The sequence below is a fragment of the Lonchura striata genome, chromosome 3 (genome assembly GCF_050655825.1).
Source record: "Lonchura striata isolate lonStrDom1 chromosome 3, ASM5065582v1, whole genome shotgun sequence".
In the NCBI taxonomy this organism is placed as follows: domain Eukaryota; kingdom Metazoa; phylum Chordata; class Aves; order Passeriformes; family Estrildidae; genus Lonchura; species Lonchura striata.
This window is the reverse complement of record NC_140705.1, coordinates 96,490,557-96,511,802: the sequence shown is the minus strand read 5'-3', so window position 1 is coordinate 96,511,802 and position 21,246 is coordinate 96,490,557. Positions and strand designations below refer to the sequence as shown.

At 44.7% G+C, this 21,246-nt stretch overlaps 1 protein-coding gene across 17 annotated transcripts in view; it reads left to right on the top strand.

Annotated features, from left to right (window-relative positions):
• Positions 1–21,246, top strand: part of CAPN13 (calpain 13) — a 72,074-nt gene that overhangs the window by 23,472 nt on the left and 27,356 nt on the right. For 5 of the 17 annotated variants that reach the window (XM_085575850.1, XM_085575851.1, XM_085575849.1 and 2 more), the window contains 4 exons: positions 3,337–3,576; positions 14,394–14,463; positions 16,028–16,146; positions 19,818–19,951. In XM_085575850.1, the coding sequence (XP_085431976.1) occupies positions 3,337–3,576; positions 14,394–14,463; positions 16,028–16,146; positions 19,818–19,951 (563 nt within the window). Of the gene's footprint in view, positions 1–472; positions 567–1,536; positions 1,586–2,278; positions 2,396–3,336; positions 3,577–14,393; positions 14,464–16,027; positions 16,147–19,817; positions 19,952–21,246 lie in introns of all 17 variants that reach the window. The other 12 variants (XM_085575853.1, XM_085575855.1, XM_085575852.1 and 9 more) reach the window with 4 other exon arrangements.

Sequence of the window (21,246 nt, the reverse complement as noted above, 5' to 3'; positions counted from 1 at the left end):
AGCCAACATATAATGGAAAAAGTGGAGAGGAGAAGGTTCAGCTATGAAGTACACGTGGTTTCTAATTGCCTATTTCTACTTTCTACTCTGTGAAAAATACCAAAGCCATTGAAGGAAATGATGTCTGTACTGTGACATAAATCTTTATGTAAAGTGTGATTAGCTGTCAGTAGCATTTGCCGCTGATTATAGTTGTGGCTTGACATCTTTCCTGAATGAGAGCAGGAGGGAGACAGGACACACCTTCCCTGCTGCTTTTGAAGCTGTTCAATGCAGAGAATCGTGGCTGCTTGGGGTTCCCCCATGGATTTCTGCAGGAGTCACCACTTTTTTGCCCTGCTATGCTTGGAGACTCCTCTTTCCTTCACATCCCTTCCAGCTGCAATACTTGACTTCTTTTTATCCTTCTCTCTGTAGGTTTTCCTCTATTTACCTTCTCTCCCTCCTTCTTTTCTGTTTGTCCCTTTCTCAGAGACAGACAACACGGATGTCCCTCTGCTGAGAAGGAAGAGGAACCAAAAAAGAGCAGCAAAGTTGGGTGTGAGTCCCTTCCCCATTTCAGATAAGTACGTGTGTTGAAGGAGATCCCAGGACTAAACAAATGTTTGTTTAGCCCCTCCTGAATGTTTACCCCTTTCTGAATAATAATTTCTTTCCTTAGTAAGAAGTCTCTTTGTTTTCTTTAGAGTTTGACAATCAAGCAGATTTTGTGGATGTTTTAAATCCCTCCCTCTCTCCTTGCATCTTGTGGCAGGCAGCAGTCCAAGGGCAACATCTCCAATATCCATTCCATTATAACTGTCCCTTGAAAGCCTTTCTGGCTCTCGAGGTCAGAAAGAGTAAGAAGCTCCCCAACCAAGCAGTCAATAATAAGAACTTTGTGACCTTTGCTGTTGCTGACAGACCCGTGAGAGCCACATGGGAGAGCTGTGGCCAGGATTCAGGATACTGCTCCGAAAGAGGTGGCCATCAGAGTGTGCTGGAGCAGCCAGGGCACTGCTAGCCAGGTCCTGTCCCCATGGACAGCCTGCAGAGGGGCATGGGTGGGTGTAGAACTCCTGTGTCTGTGCTGATGAAGATATTCCTGCAAGGGAATAGTAGTTAAGTGTGTTATTTTCCTCAGTCTGGTTGCTAATTTAATCCCAATATGTTAAACAACGTAATTAAACGTGCACACACACATGCTAAAAACTCTTGTTCTCTGTCAGAAGAGAGGGAACGCGTGTCAGACCCAGCCTTCAAGCTCTGTTAATTTTAATTTGAGCTTTGGAATTAGTAATCAGTTTTGCTGGAACGCTGTTTCAAGAAATAGATCTTAGCATGCACGGAGCCTGGGCACAGCTTCAAATGAGTATTTGTTAAGAAGCCATTCCCTTGTCGTGTTATGGTACATTACATAAGATTTATTTCCATTGTATTAAAAAATGCAAACCCCAGGGGAATGCTCTCTCTTCTTGTTGGCCGAGGGTGGTTTTGGATTTTTTTTGTGGGGCTTTTAATTAAAACAATGAGATGCAAAACCACTTATTTGTTTAGGTTGTTGTTACCATGCCAGGAGGCTAAGTGACTTGAAGCACTGAGAAAGGTGATGAGACTAAGTAAAAAGGGTGTAGGGAGGGGGGTGGGGGGCTGTATCACACCTTCATTGCAGCTGAGCTGTATTTTTGACATGTGGGAAGAATTAACAATACAAACCTGAGGCATTGCTCTTACTGGAGCCGTCTGCTCTATTCGTGCAGCACCAGGGACATCTCAGATTGACAGATAAATTTGTTTGGTAAAAAAGAGCCCTTTCATCTAAAAAAACCCAAAAAAAAACCAAAACAAAAAAAACAACGACAAAAAAATCAAACAAGCAAACAAAACCAATCAACCAAAAGAGCTATGGCATCCAGTTGCTGGAAAGTGAAACTAGATGACTTCAAGCTAGAAATTAGCTCAGCAAAGTTAATTAATTGGAGGTGAGGCTTGCCAAGGGTATGTGGTGGATTTTCCAGTGCTAATTTATGGAAGCCAGGGGCTGGGGGCAGGAATCCCTGGATCAAGTGTGGTGTCATCCATAAAGCAAGATGGCAGAGGACGATCACAGGGATTCTGCCTTTAAAAGTCTGCTGATAAGGGGATTCTCTTTTCATATAGAAAGAGGCAAAAGGGGAAATATAGCTCAGGATAGTTAGTATTTTGATTTTGTGAGGGCAATTGGGAATGAAGGATGAAAACTGGTGTGGACCCTGAGTCATGTGTTTATCCAGCAACATGTAATTCTGTGTTACAATAGAAGCTGAAGGAACCAGGAGGCAAGGCAGGCTGCACAACCTTCCTGCTACTTCTCTGAGCCCTGAAACCACAGCAGAGCCTTTCAGCTGAAGGGACATCCCCAGGAGTTGGTGCCCAGGTGTGTGTCTCTGTACATCCATGTGGCTCTGGGGAGCACACCTCAAAACTCATGCTCTGGTTGGACAGAACAAATTGCTTTCTTTAAGCTCCAGTGCCACTGGTCCCTCCAAATGTGCAGGTTTTTTTCTTTCTTCTGTCCTTCTACCACTCCTGTACTACAATCTCTCCCATCCCACAGTCCAGTGTCTCCTTGGAAGTTGGACTGCCTCCCTTTGGAACAAAAGTAGATCTTTGATGGCAGGAATCCTGCTGCGCTTTTTGATGCCTGTAAAGGGAAAAAAACCCCAACAGGAGATTTTGGCTCCTGCATCCATCCCTATCTGTGCCATCAGGTGTATTAGCAGGTCTGTTCAGTCCAGGGTTTCACTGCATGTATGAAACGTTCTTTTTCCTACTTAAAGCTCCTCTTTCTGTTAGACATATTAACAGAGAGGGCTTCACCCATGCTTCAGACTGGAATACCTGGAGATGCCATGCAGTGCCTGCCCAGTTTAAACAGCAGCTTGAAATCCTGTGCACAGCTGTGATACCTGGCCCGGAGAGTCCTGGCTACCTGGGGGCATCATCCCTGCTCCCACTCCCACTCCCCTGCACGTGCAGCTCCTGTTCCATCCCCTGTGCTCGCTTATATTGCAGCTGTACCTCAGTGCTCACACAGCAGCTCACTAACAGCTTTGCTCTCTGTCCTCAGGGAAGACTCCAAATTGAATTTGTAGCACTGACAGAACTGGTTTAAGATAAACCAGTCGGGATTTGACGACTGCTCTTTCCCCATGCATTTCCAGCTAATAAGGATTTTGTCACTGTGGCTGCCCTCAGTTTTGCAAGCTGCTGCTCCAGAGTCCTCCTGGTGGGAGGAGGGGTTGGTGTTATCCCACACACTCTCGATGCCCACTTTGCATGGGGAGACTAATGGCAGTCCCTGTCTGCCCCTCACAGGAAAAGGGCACGATGCTCGCCCCCAGCTCCTCTCTGATGCCAGAGCAAACCACGGGAGCAGCAGGAAGCCTCCAGAACCTGAAGAAATTTAACAGCCAGGACTTCAGAGACCTGAGAGCCTTGTGCCTGAGTCAAGGGCTGCTCTTTGAGGATGCCACCTTTCCTGCTCACATCAGCTCCATTGGTCCCACCCTGCTCCCAGAGGAGAAGCTCTGGCAGATCCAATGGAAGAGGCCAACGGTGAGTTCCTCCAGCTGGGGAGCTTTGTTGCACTGCTGCTGAATGGGACCAGTGATGGCCAGTGGCTAAAGGCCTGCACTCTAGGGTGGGAGGTCTGTCTTGAGCAGGAAAGCAGATCTCAAGGGGAACACTGGAAGCACAGTTGTAAGGAGGGATCCTTGCTGTGGGATGTGTGGAGGGAAGAAAACCTGTAAGAAATGATTGCTCACTTTTAAAAATTTTAAAGGTTTATTAAACATTAACAAAAATTACAACAAAAGGACTAAATGACTATCAGCCCCCATGACTATTAGCCACATGCTCATCTACAAAATTGATGTTTTGCCTTTTATACCTTTAGCCCCTCCCAAAGTTTTGTCAGTAAACTCTTTCTCTGCTGTCCATTTGTGGAGATTACTTTCTTATATCTTGGTTGGAAGTCAGGTGTTGTTTCACCGAGCTTACTCTTGGTAATTAGCTGGCCCTCTCTAAATGCCCTGACTACTGATGCTTTTACAAGGGGGAGGGGAAAGAGGACTATGGGGAGCACATATTACAATAACATTGCTATGCATTTTAACATCTACATAATATCTATCTCTCAGTTGTGAGAGCCAAGTATTATATTACTCATCTATAACGTAACCTCTGCAACATTAATGATTTCATTAGGTACATTTTTGTAGGAAGTTTGCTTCCACCTGTGAACCTGACTAGAGCTACTCTTCCCCCTTTGATCTGTTTCTAGAGGATTTTGTGCAAACCTGAAAAGTTAAGTTCTATTGAAGATCTCCGATTTCTCTAATCCAGGAGACTGAGTCAGCAATACCTATTTTAAAGTAACTGGGACAAGGCAGGAGATGCAGCACGTTTGTGTGCTTATTCCCAGTTGCAATTTAATAGGCAGTTATCATCTGGCATATGGAAGTTTAGAATGGGAGGTGGAATCACATGCTCAGCTCTTTTATCCTAGGACCTAATTTAGGAAATCTTCCCGTGGTCCAACTGCTTAGTTGAACACTGCTGTGTGCCATTTGCTGCTGGTGCAGCTCCTGGATGAGCCACGTGCTGCCCTTTTTCTGGATTTTGCTGAGCACACTGCTAGTGCCTGGGGCCTTTGGCTTTCCTGGGCTGGGACAAAGCTTCAGGGTGTAGAGATAGTGACTGTGAGACTGTAAAGAGACAGCATGAAACAACAGGAAAATATTTATTGGGATGGCAGATGTGTTAGGGCAGTGAGGGTGTGCTAGAGCTTGGCAGCATGGTGGCCTTGGCACAGCAGCAGCAGAGGCTGCAGCCAGCATGGATGTTGAAACTCATGGATCCCAGAAGGGAAGCAGAGTAGCCAGAACAGCCTGCAGAGCTGCTAAATGTGGATGCCCACATGGATAGGCAGGAAACAAAGCACATGGATTGGAAGGTGTGGAGGTGCTGTATTCTGTGGAGGTGCCACAAAGAGATCATTCTCTTCTGCAGAAGCTGCTTCTGCCACAGGCTGAATGTCCTTAGGTAGTTTTCCTTCAAAGTCTGTGTCTGGTGAGAGTGCAGCCGGTGCTGAGTTTTTTACACCAGCATTCTGCTTATGGGTTCACAGCAGATGGGAATAATCTCTCTTGAAAGTCGGTTGTATTAGGAAAGTAACTAAAAATGCAAAGGAGAAGAGTTAGTTGCCTCTGTTTCCTGTCTGGGAGAGAAAAAATAAGATAACTAAGTATTAGACTCACAAAAGACAAACACAGATATTAGAAAGGACTCTCCAGGGGCATTTAAAAGATGAATAAACTGGAATGAAATGTTATGATACAATTCTCTTAAGTACTAACACCACGGTGCTTTTGCAGCAGAGAAGTGTAGGACTACAAAAGCATACAAAGTGACTTAGAAACACAAATACCACTGATTTTGAGGCACTGCGCTGTGGGATGAACATCTATCCTATTCTAATATCCTGAGAGTTATTTCATGTGCAAAGGGACTGACATACCTTGCCAAAAGCAGAATCTGCTGTTGTTAGTGCTTGAAGTTTGTCAGGTGAGGCAGGTATTGGAGAATTCCTTTCTATTTTGCTGAATCCATGAATACTAAGGTTGTGAATAAAAGTTTTTGTACAATTGATTTCAAAAATTTACATATGTCCTCTCCATCCTCCACTTCCCTTCTAAAGAATTTTTTTACAGCAGCCAAAAATTTTCCAGAGTGTTTTTTCAGAAAGGAGCAGGATCAAAATCCTTGGCTTTGCTAGAACTCTCCTTCAAAAAATTAAACTATGTGCTCGTGGCCCAGGGCACGTGATGTGAACATTGAAAAGCCTTTCGTTCTTTTATAGAGGCTAAAGCAGCATCATCAGCTGCCCTTCTATGGCAAAGGGCAAAGTTGAGACTGCCAACTCAACTGGGTCATCTGGATCAGAAACTCAGGATTCCAGTGCTGAAGAAAACCCCATTTTTTTTCCTCAGTTTGACCAAAGGCTTCACCTGTAGATGTCTCCCAACCATGCAGGCTTCACCTTGCCAGAAAAGATGCAAGATAAAGGGCTGAGGAGAGCAACCAGAAATTCCCAAACATCTCCACAACAGCCATGCTGTGTCATGGTGACATCGAAGTGAGGCCTCGCTTTCCTGACAGAATTAAGCAGGGGTAGAAGGTGTTGCTGAATTGCAGTGTTTCCTTGTCATTTATAGAGCTGCAGATGTTTTGAGTGAGGGGTCAGGAAGCAAATAAAACTGTGTTTGCATTTCATAAGTCCTGAAAAGCCAACGCTGTGTCCATCTGCCTCTGGGAGCTGGTCCCCCAGGAAGAAGAGGGAGGTATCAGGAGATATCACATTGGGCACCTTTCAGCCATGCAGAAATGTTTGTACAATCTTTGTTCCTAGGCCATTGCACTGCTAACTCTAAGGATGTGTGATGCCAGGTGTTCAAGCTACCTAAACAACTCAGCCAAGAGATATCTATAATTTCCCTGAGACTGTTTCCAACCTGAATCTTCCAGAGACTCAATGCAGTTGTATCCTGCTGACAAATCGTGGCCAATTTAACCTATATCTGTATTTTTCCCAGCCTCCACCATTAGCTCACTCTGACATTAAAATAAATTTGTCTGGAACTGTACCTGTGACTGGCATCTCCGTCCTAATAATCTCTTAGCCTGCATTTACTGTTGTGCAGTATCTGGTTATTTAAGTGGTAGATAGCAATTATAGCTGCTGTCTTTGTTCCAGATCCAACTGAGCAGTTGAGCAACATGCTGCTTCTATTTTACCTTGTACATTGTCAAGAGAATTGCCAATTATGCTCAGAGTTTGGAGTCTTCATATCTGGGGGTAATGTATAAAGTGGAGAGAAAACAGCTTGATTTCAGAGAGAAACAGTCAGCAGTGACAGTCAGAAACAACTTTTTGACTTGTAAACTCATCCTGTTTAATAGACATGTGCCTGAAAAGGGAGGGAAGGTGCATCAGGAGCACCAAGACAACATTTGAAATGTCACTTTTCACAGCTCTGCAATAGTTACAGTTTCTCATCAGATGGGGACTGCTTCAGGCTGTGTTTGCATCCCCAGGCCCTCAATCTATGCCCATTGAAATGTGTAATCAGTAACAGAGGTTTTGCATGTGGTATTTCAAGCATTACTAGAGGTCAGGCTGAAGGTACCAAATACAGCAGGACCTCACAATTAACTATTCCTTTGGCTCACCAACAGTTTTGAGAAATGGAAAAGAAGTTCTGTTTTAGACTGAATAAAGCATTTCCTATAGCGAGGCTTTTCTAAAGATCAATCAAAGTGAAAATCTCTGTGAAGAATTATGTCAGATTTTAAAAATTGAGATGCTCCTTTTAAAATGTTCAGAACAATTCTTTTTCCTTGTTTGTAGCTTTTCCTTCACACAAGCTATTGATTGGAACCGAGAAAGCCATGAAATGATTAACTGTTGCAGAATATGCATTTTTATTCAATTAATGTTCAGGCTAAAGATTTCTCTCTGTTCTGATCATAGTGCATAATACTGTGCAGATGCAAAAAGAAATTGAAGGAGAATGGTCCAGATTATGTGAATTGTCATGATGCTAAATGTGAATTGCTTCTGCTAACATTGGTTATATTTTCAGATATGTGTGTGTAAGGGCAGAGAGATTACCACCTGTGCAGCAGTGCCTTAACCCTGCACCAGGGCTCAGTATGGTGCCCACTGTAAATGTGAAGGATAGTCCATGATCTTCAGTGCTTATGCTTTAAAAGAAGGCTAAAATAGGCACAGAGTGAAGTTGCTGAAGGCTTTTCTGAAGGGTCTTCAAGGTTGCAGATTACTGCTCCTGCCTGCTCACTCTTGGTCTATTGGGGATCCTGTAGCTCCTTTATGGAATGAGGGGATGCTGAGCAGGAGCTGGCATAAGAAGATCTGTCCTCTGGTTAGAATAGACACCTGTGTGTGGGGGCAGCTGGAAGAAAAGCTGCAAGGTGGCCAGTGGAAGTTTGAGGATCAGCATGGGAGGAATCTCTGAGGGCCTCTGATATGACTTATAGGGATGTGGCTGGTGAAAGGACTGTCTGAAAGAGCTGACAGGGGCTTTGTCTGCATCATCAGTCTGCTCAGAGCATCAGGGAACAGATTCCTTGAATGCTTGTCTGAGGTGTCTGGGGTCAGGTTGATGCCTCAGGTTCTAGCTTTTGTATTTTTCAGATTCTGTACTGTTTTAGTGTGTAGCTCTGAATTTCATATTAGGGGATAGTAAACTCCCTTCACAGAGTAGGGAGACAAAACAATTCCTTCTCTAGCTGGGGACCAAGGACAAATGATCCAAATTTCAGGCACAAGAGCATAAAGAATGGCAGAATGAAGAGAGAAAAACAAGAAGGATGGGACTTCATATGGTGAAGCTGTAATTGGACAATTAACTCCAATATGCAAATGACCAGAACTTATAAAAGTGAGAGACCTTGTGTCCAGTCATCCATTTTGTGACCATTTTGGGTTCATCTTGGATGTAGCCCTGGCTGGGCTCTTGTACTGCCCAAGGTGGATCCATAGAGGCCTTCTAATAAATACATATTTTATTCTTTAACTCTCTCTAGCCTCTGTTTTAGGTCAGCCTTTACAAGGCATAGAGGTGATGAGAAAGGTGGTGTCCAGAAAACTCCTTGGATGGAAGGTGCAGAAAGAGGCAGTGTGAACTCAGGCAAGGGAATACACCTTGTTTTCATAGCAGAGTTCTGTGCTACTGCACTCAGCACCTAAAAAACATTGGAGAAAATTACACTCATTGAGCCAGTGCTTGCTAGCTGGGAAAAGTGATTCATCATTTGAATCACTCACTTTGTAAAAGAGCTTGCTCATGTTTTTAATTCCCTTCCTCTGTCCCATCCCAAAGAAAACATAACCACCTTTCAGAGGCAGAGTATCTGTTGTTATCCTGCATAACTTTTGGTGATTATTTGTTCCTTGGCCTGTTATTTATTCTGCAGAAATTTCCAAGAATTAGCATCAGCATTAAGGGATTTTGAATCCAGCAACTGACTTTTAAAAATGGACCTTTTAAAAAAATTTTTTTAAGTTATCATCTTTCTAGACGGATAAGCTGAGCTGGATTTCCTACTGCATCAGCCTTGGCCTGTCTGTAGCTGGAGGGAACTAAAAAGCAGATTTCATCTAGACAAGAATTTAGACAACAATTTGAAGTTAACCCAGAAACTAGTCTGCAACAGAAGAGGGGGAAAATGAAGAAAAACCTACCAAAAAACAAAAATAAGAGGAAAAAATAAATGCAGGTTGTCACATGAGCTGCTTTAATGAGGGAAGTCATGGGAAATGTGTGGCAGTGAGGGATAGTGGTGCCCTGCACGTCTGTCACTTTGGGGCCAGCAGTCCCTGCCATGAGCCAAAGCTGCTCACCAGCTGTTTGTGGTGGAGCTCACAGCTTCAGTCTTTCCCAGGGGCCTGGAGGCTCTTGGATCCTGTTCAGTGTTTCTCCGTGATGAAAATCAAAATCAATCCACCTTGTTCTTCCCGAGTTTGCATGTGCAATCAGGGTAATTGAACGGGAGAAGCATCCCAGGCTGCCACTGTCTCAGCCCTTGCCTACTCAGCTGATTGCACCTCACCTCAACCTGGAATTCCTCACTGTGGGCTGGGGAAGCTGCAGTGCATCACCAGCTATTACATCTGTCCTTCTGGAAGATGGAAAATGTTTATTTGCATAGTGTTTCCCAAATCCACTGATCCTTGGGGCGAGCGGATTGGGGCGGGGGGGGAATTTGTGCATCCTAGGTGGATTGGAAAGCAGTGCTGCTGTGAAGGTCTGCTGACTGCCCTGCTTCTCAGGCTGGGGAGTCTCAAGCAGGATCATGTGGCTGTGTTGGCTGGAGGGTGGTTGGTAACACCGTGGCACTTCCAGCTTTTACTGTATGATCCCAGGGGAGGTTCCAAGACCTCTAAGGAAACTGCCTCTCAAAGGCTCCAGGTACACAGGACTACTTCCCTTGTTTACCTCCTTTGTCTTTGCCTCCTTTGTTTTAGCAGTGAACCACACAAAGCAAACAGGTTTCAGGTAAAATCTGAGCTGGTTTCTGTTTTTGTGTGGTTGTTGACACCAGTCCATCCTCCAGCAGGACTTAGCTTTCACATTCATGGGCTCCATGCCTGTGTGGAGTCTGGTGAACTCATTCTTCCAATGCAAAAGAGAACTGGAGCAGAGCATGGCTTTCATAAGCAACCAATGCATTTGTATTGAAATCAGGCAATTAAGAATTGAGCTATTCTGCTGTAAAGCAGGGAATTGAGTTCTATCAGTGCAAGCACACCCCTTGAGAGTAGTCTGATTTTTCCTATTTATTTTGGCTTGCTCAGTTATGCTCTCCCTCTCCGATCTGTTGGGGACAAGTCATTGCACATCATATCTTTGGTGTGGCCTGGCACAGCTTATACTGTGTGGCTTGGAAAAGATCTTTAAAATCATAGAGTTCAACCATTAACCCAGCACTGCAAAGCCACCATGTCCCCCAGTACCACATCTGCATGTCTTTTAAATACCTCCAGGGTGACTGTACCACCTCTGTGGGCAGCCTGTTCCAGTGCTTAGCCATCCTTTCAGTGAATGAATTTTTCCTAATATCCAACATAAACCTGCCCTGGCACAATCTGGAGCCATCTCTTCTTGTTCTGTCACTTGTTACCTGGGAGAAGAGACTCTGTAGCTCTTACCTGGCTACCACCTCCTTTTGGACAGATGTGGAGTCACCCTCCTGAGCCTCCTTTTCTTCAGGCTAAAATAACCCAGCTCCCTTTCCACTTCTCATAAGATTTGTGCTCCATACCCTCCACTAACTTTTTCCTTTGTTCTGCTCTCCCCCATTATCCCAACTGTCTTATTTCTGTGGAGGTTTCCTGTGGTTATGGGATGTATGGCAATGGTGTGACTGACCCCTCCTCAGCACACTGCTGGGCAGGGTCTTCAGCCCAGAGAACTGTGGTACTGTGTTTATTAATCCACAGCAACACTATTACAGGCACAGCAGTGCTGCTGAATTAACATTTGTCCAGCTGAGAACAGTTTGGCTCTCAATAAATAGCAGCCTTTTTATTTGTCATAATTTGTGTGTGTTGTACAGGGAGCACCATTACTCATGATGGCAGGATGTGTAAGGATGGTGGAACTGCAGCAGAGGGGAGCAACTCAAGTGTAGCTGAAGGGAAGGATGTGGACCTGTGGCAGGAACAGAAACAGGGCTGGGATTTTATCTTAGAGTTAAGGTGAACTGACGAAGAGGTGGCTCTGCAGTCAGCTCCAGCCTCTTAACCCTCGGTGGCCTTGTGCCTGCATTCAGGTTCATGCTGGTCCATTGGGGAAATGTGGGAGAAAGTGGCCAGCACCCAACCAGAGCAGCCTGCAGCCAGACCAGCTTGCACTGCCTAGGAAATCCCACCTCAAGCTTCCAATTTTGCACAGAACTGCTTGACTGTGTCCTTTGCATGTCTGCATGTGGTCTACATCTACACTAGTCCCCTCCAGCTCCTTCTGGGGACTTGTTCTTCCCTAAAAATTTCAAGCAATTATAAAAAGAGATTTAGAGCTAAATGCATGTACAGGACACTTTCCCTTCACCTCTCAGATTAATTCTCTGTCTTGCCCTTTAGATGAACAGTACTTCTGTGGTAAGACCATGCTCTAGAGGATGAACTGGTTTGAACTTGAACTTCTCTTTCTTTTTGAATACCTAATGAAGTTTTCAGTGGGCCAGGGAAAGCGAGTGATGAGAGCTTTGTCCTGGGGGGATGAGTTCAGGCAGACTGCTTGACTTGCAGCCCATATGGTTGCTTTTACTGCTGGGCTCATGGATACTCCAAGAAGAGACCACGTGCCTCCCTGAGCTCCCTCTTCTTTCCCCTTCCAGCTAAAACTGAAAAGTCTCTGTGAAAATACCACAAAGCCTCATCATTTCTCAGTGAAACAGGGCACTGCTTCTGGACAGACATATAGTTAAAACTGTGGTTCCTTTCTTTGTCATGCAATTTGAGCAGTAGGAAATAGTGAGGCTTGCACATTTTGTGTAGTGGGTAACTGTGTTTCTCTGTGTTTTGCAATAATGGACAATATGGTGTTTTATGACTGCTGTATTCTTGCCTTTGAAGGAAGAGGAGTTAATTTGAGACTTCCTTTCCTCCCAGGTGAAAAGGTGCAGATTTCCAGAGCACTTCCATTACAATTATGTCCTCTCTGTTCTCTGTCAAAAGCCCTCTGTGGGTCCAGACAGCTGCTGAGCAGGTCCTTCCCCTGGCTAGTGGAAACAACACAATCTGTATTGTGTCTCCATTATTGCCCCGGAGCCTGTGGGGAGTGCAAACTCCTGGAAGCAGAGCTCCACTTGCTATGGGGAATGCAGCACTGGAGAGTTCCCTCTGCCAGCCACAGAGATGTCTGTGTGCACAGTCGAGGTGGGTTGGCTGGGGCTGACTTCAGATCATGTCTTTTCTGGTTTTAGACTAAATTGCCAGTTTCTCCCAGCAAGGAGCCTGCTTAATGACTCAGCTCATCCCTGTTTGTTCCCTGGGGAGTCGAACAGCTTGGTGGGCAATAGAATATTTGGTGAGGCATCTAATGGGCTGACTTCTGAGCCAGTCCCCACAACAGGCTAGCAGGATCCGCAGAGCACTTCTGAGCTTTAGCATCCTGGCACAGAGCACAGCATCAGCCCTTTTCTCAGGGATCCCATAAAGACACAGCTGCCTTCTCATTAGTTTCAGGCTCATGCTTCTGGGTGTGCTTACCCCTGTGGCAGCTATGCACTGTAGCCCAGCCACCCTGCTTCTGGGAAGTCAGACTTCAATGCCCTCAGAAGTGATGGGGGAAACAAAAATAGCCACTCTGTATGCTGTTGGTTTTCTGGGTTGACTACTAGCAAGTCAGACAAAAGCACAGGCAAGTTCAAAGCCTTGCCAAGCAATCTTTCCTGCTCGTGGAAAGTTTCAAGTTCACCCAGGTGAAGGGCACAAACTGCTCTGGGAAACGGAGGTCGGGAGAAGATGAGGGTGGGATGGATGTAGAGCGGAAGGGAGAATGGTTCAATGTTGCTTCTTCCTTATACAATGAGCAACCACTGCTGCTGGTGGCCACACGTCTTAGGCCTGCTCCCATGCCATGGGTAAATCTCCTGCTGCAAATCCCCAAAGTCCTGGGACAGGTGGGGATGGCTGTAGGAAAGCACATCTCCAGGAATTTGCCTGTTGAGGCTGCTTTGCCCACATCAGCAGTGCTATGGGAGCATTATCTGCCCACCAACCTGGAGCAGTGATATTGCATTGCATCTTTTCCTGACAGGGAAACTTTTTAGAGGTATTTGATCCCTGTGAAGCTGTTTCAGAAAGCTGACAGCATTTGCTAATGATGAGCTCACACAACCGTGCAAGTCACAAGTCACATTGTGAGCTGGTCTCATTTTTGTGCATCATGTCAGATCAGCTGGCGAGAAGGAATGCCAGGGCCTGTTCAGGGAAGGGCTGCTGTATTGTTTTTTCTTACCAGGACTTTTTTCCTTTCCTTTTATCTCTTTGTTTTCTTATATGTGTGATGAGTTGCCTATTTCAGGCTGATTGCTCTTTCAAAATAGAACCTTACCATGATGGAGAGTGCCAAAGGTTACTCATGGAGGTTGCTGAGGCCCTTCCCTCCTGAGCACTCAGATATCCCAGGCCAATAGCAGACACAGCTGGGAGAATGGTTCACATTTCTGTGTGCAAAGCCAGGCTCTGAAGTGCTTCCCCCTTCACTGCCCAAGCAAGACTCTCAAGGAAAATTCTCTCTGAATCAAAAATGTCAGCCAGGCCTATGGGATTTTGCAGACAGAGATTAAGCTCTCTTTCTATATCTTCCTCACCAGAGTGAAGAAAAGCAGCCCAGGCTGACCTGTATTAGACCTGAAAGGAAACACAAAAGGCTTAGAGTGTAAAATGCTCCCAGACCCACTGCTGAGCTGAAGTACAGACCCTATTCCATTTTTCTTGGACATCTGTGTGTCATTGCCCTGCTGTGCCCCAGGAAACTGCATGATTTCACTGGCAAGCTCAGAGCTCTTTTTCAAAGGTGTCAGTAGCATTAGAGAAACTCAAATGAAAACTCAGGGAGCACCCACCTCCAGATCCCCATCCCTAGGAATATCTGAGCAGATTAAAGAAGAGGTGACTGAGTATTTCCTCTGGTTTTGTTAGTGGCAGGCAGCAAAACATCAGGGCTCAAGAAAAGCAGTTTTCAGACCTGGAAAAGGTAGGCAAGGTCTTCAAAGGGCAGAAACATACTGCTGGCAAAGGCTGGGTACTCACACTGTTCTTTGCATTTTCTTTCCTCCAGGAATTTCAGAGAAATCCTTATTTGATCAGAGATGGAGTTAGCAGATTTGACATCATGCAAGGAGAAATAGGTAAGGTGATATTCTTGATTTGGAAATCTGCACAAAGCAATAACTTGTGACTGCTTTGCGGTGTTCCAAGTGCTCGGTGGGAAGATGTTGACCAGGGTAGCTGCAGTAAACAATCAGTGCAGGTCAATCTAGACTGGCACAAGTCCACACACAACTTATTGCAGATATTTAACAGGATTCCCAAATGCAGCAGCTCAAATCTTTGTTACTTTTGTCTGGCACCTGCCTTCTGTCTTTGTAAGGCCAAGCTTAGAAATGGAGATCCAGCTGAGATCAGGTAGATGCTTCAGGAAGAAGGGTCAAACACTGTCAGAACTCAAAATTTCCCTCAGACATTTTTGGATGTTCTGGGTCCAGGTCAGAAGCATTTGACACCCTGGCAGGCAGCTGGAAACAGCTGTGATTTTGGATTTGAACCATGGAATGATTTACCAACCTTGCAGGAAGAACAAGAAGTCACAAAAGTTTAGATATTATAGTAGAAGTAGTCACAAAGTAAAGGGAAGAATTTTTGAGTGCTGTATAGGGGGGTTTTAAGTCTTGTACATGGGGGTCAGAAGTTTTAATATGGAGGGATTTGGGCCTGTCCTGTCCTCCCTCTTTCTTCTTCCTTTCCTCCATGTTCTTGGTGATGTTTGCACTCACAGATTGATTTAGAGTAGAAAAGCACCATTTAATATAGGTAGTAGGCATTGGGGAAAAACTATAAACATGTAACACGTAATGTACCATATAAAAGATAGCAGCAGCCCTGGGCAGGGGGAGAGAAGAAGAAGTCAGGGGACAGAGAGGATGTCAGGGATGTGTAGGCCTCTACCTGAGCTGCTGAGCAGATCACAGCAGCTCAAGAAGAAAATCTTTTAGATAACTTGCAGTAAACTACCTTGAGACTGAACCACAGAAGACTTCTGAGCCTTTTTTTGAAAGCACAGGTTGGAGGAGAGATTTTTCCAGTACGCGGAGCCACCCCCGACATAGGGTGAGCTCTGGCAAAACACAGTTAAGTGTAAGTAGGTAAATAGGTGCGGCTCCAACTTCTGTAGGGCTGAATTTTCTTTGCATCTGAATGGATGGAACTGCCACTGGGGCTGCCAGTGTTTTCCTTCCTGTGGATATTTCCGTTCAACTCCAGCCATACTTACCCAGTATCAGAGTATGTGTTTGCACCCTGTGGCAGTTCCATCTTGCACTCCTTGACCATGTTTGTCTTTGGGAGCAGCTCTGCTCCCGTGTAGAAAGAAATGCCTTTCCATTTCTCACTCCACTGAGAAGTCTGAAGGTTTCTTAAAGAGTGTTTTGGACTGCAAGTCTCAACATGAGTGCAAAAGATAGGAGCAGCGTGATAGGAGAAAAGGGTGGCTGGGTGACAGCAGGGTGGACATTGCTGGTGAATCCTGGGTAGTGTTTCAGCATTTTGGAGAGGGGAAAAGGAGACAGAAGAACGTTGGTTGCTTTTAGCAAAGCGGTTCTTAGATGTTGCAGCTCATTCCCTTTCTAAAGAGTCAGCTGTGATCCAGAACAGCAAGAAACTGACTGAATGTACCGGATTCTTCCCTCCCCTGAGGTGACTGCTGGATGCTGGCTGCCCTGGGCTCCCTGACACTGAGAAAACACTTTTTGGAAAATGTTTTACCCAAGGACCAAGGATTCCAGGATGATTATGCTGGGATTTTTCATTTCCGGGTATGTATTCCCTGTGGTGTTGGTACCACTTGAGCTTGGCTGGTTGGATTGCAGAGGGGTCCAAGCTGCAGCCCCACACCCCAACACTCTTGAATGCTTTGGTTCTTCAATGCTGACTCCCATTCCAGAACAAAATCCTGAATTTTTAAATTATTCCTTGTGCTCCAGGTGGTGCCATTGCACTTCAGGGAATTTGATGCCCTTTTCTGAAAGTTATGACTGCAAATGCAGTGGTACCAGCTGTTCGGATAGATTTGTGTACATATATGTTTTAGATGGCATTCTGGTGGCTACTTTGATTTGGGCAGTCTGTTATGGCTGTCATCTCACCTGCACTATCTATTTGGGCTCATTTTCTGTTTTCCCACTTCACCTTGCCCTTTTAGCTTGTTGAAACGGCTGGAAATTACAAATCCTTGGAGACAGATCAGAGGAACAGGCTTTTGATATTTTGAAAAGAGATTTGTTTCAGAGAGAGGAACAAGGCTTTTTAGTAAATCCCACTTTCTACCAACTCCTAAAATTGTCTGAATCTCCCAGGAGGGTGACTCGGGTAGCAACTGCCAGGCTCTGCTTGCTTGTGTCTGAGTCAAACAAATATCTGGTGGGATTAGAAGAGCTTGCAGCACCATTAAACTCCAGAAACTAAACTGGATGTGGAGAAAATCTGGATAAACTCAGCCATTCCTCATCCCCCTTATTTCATGAATCTCTTTTGTTTTATGCAGTTCAGCACCAAACAAAGAGCTCTGGCAGTGGGACTTCTTTGACCTTCTAGGCTCTTGTGGAGCAGCACCAGGAGGATTATCTTGTGGACAGTCTAAATTTTGCTCTGTTCCTCTGTTCCTTAGGATACCAGATGTTTCTATCTTGGCCCATTTCCAGCATACACTGACACACTGTGTGAGATAAACCAGCTGAAGGGACACCAGTCTGCTTAAAACACATTAAAAGGATGGAAGCTAGATTGTCTTTCATGGGAGCTTTGAAAAGATTAGTTAGGCACAATCCTTAAATCTTAAGCAGTATAAATACCTTACAGTATTTGAAAATGTTTCCCCTGTCATCTCATCTGCAAATCAATGCAACTGTTTCTGGCTTTCCTTGAGCAATAAACCCCTGAGAAAGCTCCTCTGAATGGAAATGCTTCTCTGCAATGCCTTTCAATTATTCCATCAAAGATATTTTACTGCCATCCACAGGCTAAGCAACTAGTCCTCAGTTCAGTGAAGAATTGCAAACAAGGCGTATCATATGCTAATAGAAAAATTTTACCTTATAACTTTTCCCCCACCATTTTGGAACTGGAGCATCTTGCCTCTCAGGAATACAAGGGGCTGCTCCAATGTTCCTGTACCTCACAAGCTGTACAAGAGTCAAGGGTGTTAAGCACTTCATCAGCTAGTAGTTAAAGTGGGCAATGTTTCTATCTAGGGAATAATTACAGTGATGTTATTTCCCCAGGGATTAAGTTGATCCCATGTTTGTATAGGAATCTCTTTCTCTGCCATAGAAGCTGTAGTGCCTATGAGGCAGAGCTGTCACTTCTTGTGACAGTGAGGAGCAGCACCTCAGCTTGGGAAAAAATCAGAAGTGTTCTCCAGGGGACTACAGGAGGTTATTGCACAGAGCATCAATTCACAAGTGGAGGGATCTGTCCTGGGTGTTAATGTCCCTGCTCTCAGGAAGAAAGAGATGAAATCTTTAAAGACCATAAATGGTCAAGACCTCAGTTTCAGGAAACATCCAAAAAGTGCTTTTTAACACTGTACAAAAGGTTAATGTTAGTTGATAGTCATGTGATTTTCTCCTTACTCAATTTCAGAACTGGTTTATTCTAAGATCTCTGTCTGGGAAGGAAATATAACCCCAAAATAACCCCACAGTATTCCCTCTTTGACCATCCAGACCCTAGATGTGTTGTTGTCATTTTGGGACTGTCCATTTCTTTTTCTTTCTCTTAAGCTCAGGAAAATAAAGTCCTGATTTAAAAAGCTTATCATAAATGTGGAGGCAAAGAACTTCCCTCTTTGCATCCTGCCTAAATAGCAATTCTTCGCTTTATTTACTATCACATTCACAGCTGCAGTACTTAAATCCCATAAAGGAATATAAAGAAATTTCATTAAGCCAGACTCAAGCCAAAAAATGAAAGCAGGAGAATGGCTTCTCCTGTACCAATCTTGTACTTCCAGAGCACTCTAGGATTTCTCATGAGTTTTATTTTTCCCACTGTGGTTTTTCCTGTCCTTGTGAGCTCAGATGAGACCACCATCTGAAGGTTTGTGACAGTCAGCAAAAAAACAGTGCTGCATTCAGCCAGTCTTAAAGCTTGAGCTCCCTAGAAAACATGGCCAAGGAACTTGACTTTTGGAAAAACATCACTCAGTGGGTTTGGACTGCATTAATCCCCACAGCGAGTTCTGTATGTTCTTTTTATTTACCTGTTGTGATTGCACATGAATCCCCGGGGGGAGGCATCCCTAGACATCACACCTTTTCTCCACACAGACCTGCTCCTAGGTGTTGGCTGGTGGCAGAAGGGCTCCTTAGGTGACTGAAAGGACAGCTCCTTTTGGACAGTCCTTTTGCCTGTCTCTCCTTCAGGCAGAGGACAGCCAGTGGAAGGCTTTTCCCCAAGGCAACATCACGCAGAAGCCCCAGAGCTCTCCTGGAGCTCAAGGTAGAGGTCCTAATCCTGCTGCCTCCTGCCACCACCAGTGTAGGAAGGGTGAGGCAGAAGTGTAAGTAGGATCAGACCTGCTTTCAGCAGAGCAGTCTGTAAGCTGCTTTGCTGCTGGGCAGATCTGGTCTTGTGCTTTTCTAGCAGAACAGCTCATTTTGGGGTTTTTCATTGACCGAAGCTGTTGAAATAAAATCATGCTAGACTAAATCTATTGCTGGCATACTTCCACTAGAGTCCTTAGCATTACTGCAAATAAGAGCTTGGCCTCTTATGATTTCAAATCATGCTAAGCTACATTAATCTGCTAATGACTCTGGAAATGGCTCCTTTAGTTCATCCCTGCAGATCTCTATTCCTGTCTTTTCTCTTAAAAAAGTTTCATCAGCTGGATCAGCTGGAGAAACACCTGCTCTGTCCACATGCTGGAGAGACTGCCTGTGTCCTCATCCATCAAGGAGATGGATAACACCTCAAAACAGTCTTTAGTCACTACACTGTCTCCATCCATGACAGCGTGTCAGAGTCTTAATTGAAACACAGAGGAAAGGAAATTTAGAGGCTGGATCTTGACAAAGCCTCTCTGGCCAAGAGCTACACTGTGGGGAAAAACCCAGGTGTGGCTGAGGAGAGAGGCTCATGGAATCCACCTGCTGAATCATTCTTTATCTTCTTGAAATCTTGCTATTGCCCAACAATATTAGCATATTCCCCATGCTGAATCTCTGCTCCCACTGATTGCAGGACTAGCTATACTCCCCAAGGACTTCCCCTGCCACTGGGACATCCAGCCAATTGGTGGCTTGTTTAACAATGGGGACCATTAGCCTGAGGCAGTTCAGGAGAGAACTTGCACATATCCATGCTTTAGGTTCATTCCTGTGCTAGTTCAGGAGGATTTTTCTTGGCATGGACATTAGTGCTTAAAAGAGGCTCATTGTTTTCTCTATCTCTTTTTAAAATACATTTTTATTTCATTTACTTCCAGTTCTGGCAATATGGAGAATGGGTGGATGTAGTGATAGATGACCGGCTGCCATTCCTAAATGGAAGATACCTGTCTGTACACCCCCGAACTTCAAATGAATTCTGGCCATCCCTGCTGGAAAAAGCTTATGCCAAGTAAATACACCTGGTCTGTTCTTCCACCCAGCACTGAATGCTTTCAGTGGGTGGTTTCACCCTCTGCCTTGTGCAAAGCACAGAGGAAAGAGTTCAGGCTGACAGCTGCCTATGTGGTACTGTGCTTATGTTGGCTGCAGCAAACATAGAGTAAACATAAACTGGAGATGTTGGCCTTGGGTTAGACCTAACTCTACCCAGCCCTAAATCCACCCAGTTCAGCTCTGGGATGTTAATGCCTGAGAAGCAAAATGAGCAGGGCAGTGGTGACACGAAAGGGTCTGGAATGCCCTCCTGATTTCAGGCAAACTTCTTTGTCTTTGTTTTCCTTTCTGTGTTGTCCTCTGTTTAAGGCTGCAGAGTCTAAGCACAGATTACTTGTGTTTACAGTCACTAATCAGAGATCATGTGGATATTTGGAGCAGGAAATGAAAGGAAGCATGACAGAAGAACATTCCCAAGCACAACACATGCACTCCAAGGACTCTCTGATCAGCTCTCACTTCACAGAGAGCTCTGGCTCTTAGATGAGGTCCCAGAGTATGCAGGGTAAATAATGCCTAATAAAGATATCAATTTTTTTAATCCTCTGGAGAGAGAAGGAATTGGATTGTGGACCCTTAGCATTTGCCCATTTCTCATTATTAAAAATGCTAAAGAAAAATCCTGTGCTAGGGGTGGTATGAAGGGCTGGAACTTGGTACCTGAGGCTGGTGTAGAATTTGCAATGCAGTGAAGAAGAGGTGAAGAAAAGAGGTAATAATTTTGGCAGATTTGGTCAGGAATAAGCAAATGTTTAAGCATCATGAGAACAGCTCAGGAAGAGGATGCATTTTGCCCTGAGATATCTCAGGAAAGTTGACTCAGGATTCAGTATCAATTTGCTGCATAAGATTTTAATTACAATGCATACCAAACCTCTATTAAATTAAAGTTGCAAGCAATGCTGTTTATGAGATTCCCATTGGAGAGGTTATTCCCCAGTGCCCAAGACAAATTCTTTTCATCAGTGTAAGACAAGGACAACTCTTCAAAATACAATTAGCTGCAGAGTTCATTTGATTACATTCATTAAATACAGTGTGTATGGTGGGGTTTAACAGCATGCTCTACCTGCTCTAAGTACAGCATGTTCCAGCTTATTTGCTGTCTCAATAAAAACCACACGATAAAAACAACAAGGGCTGTGTTGGCAATATTAAATTATTATCCTATTATTGCGCTCTAGCAGAGTGAACTGGGAACAGTGCTGAGAACCCATTTCTGCCTTGTCCTGGAAGCATGGGTAAATACCT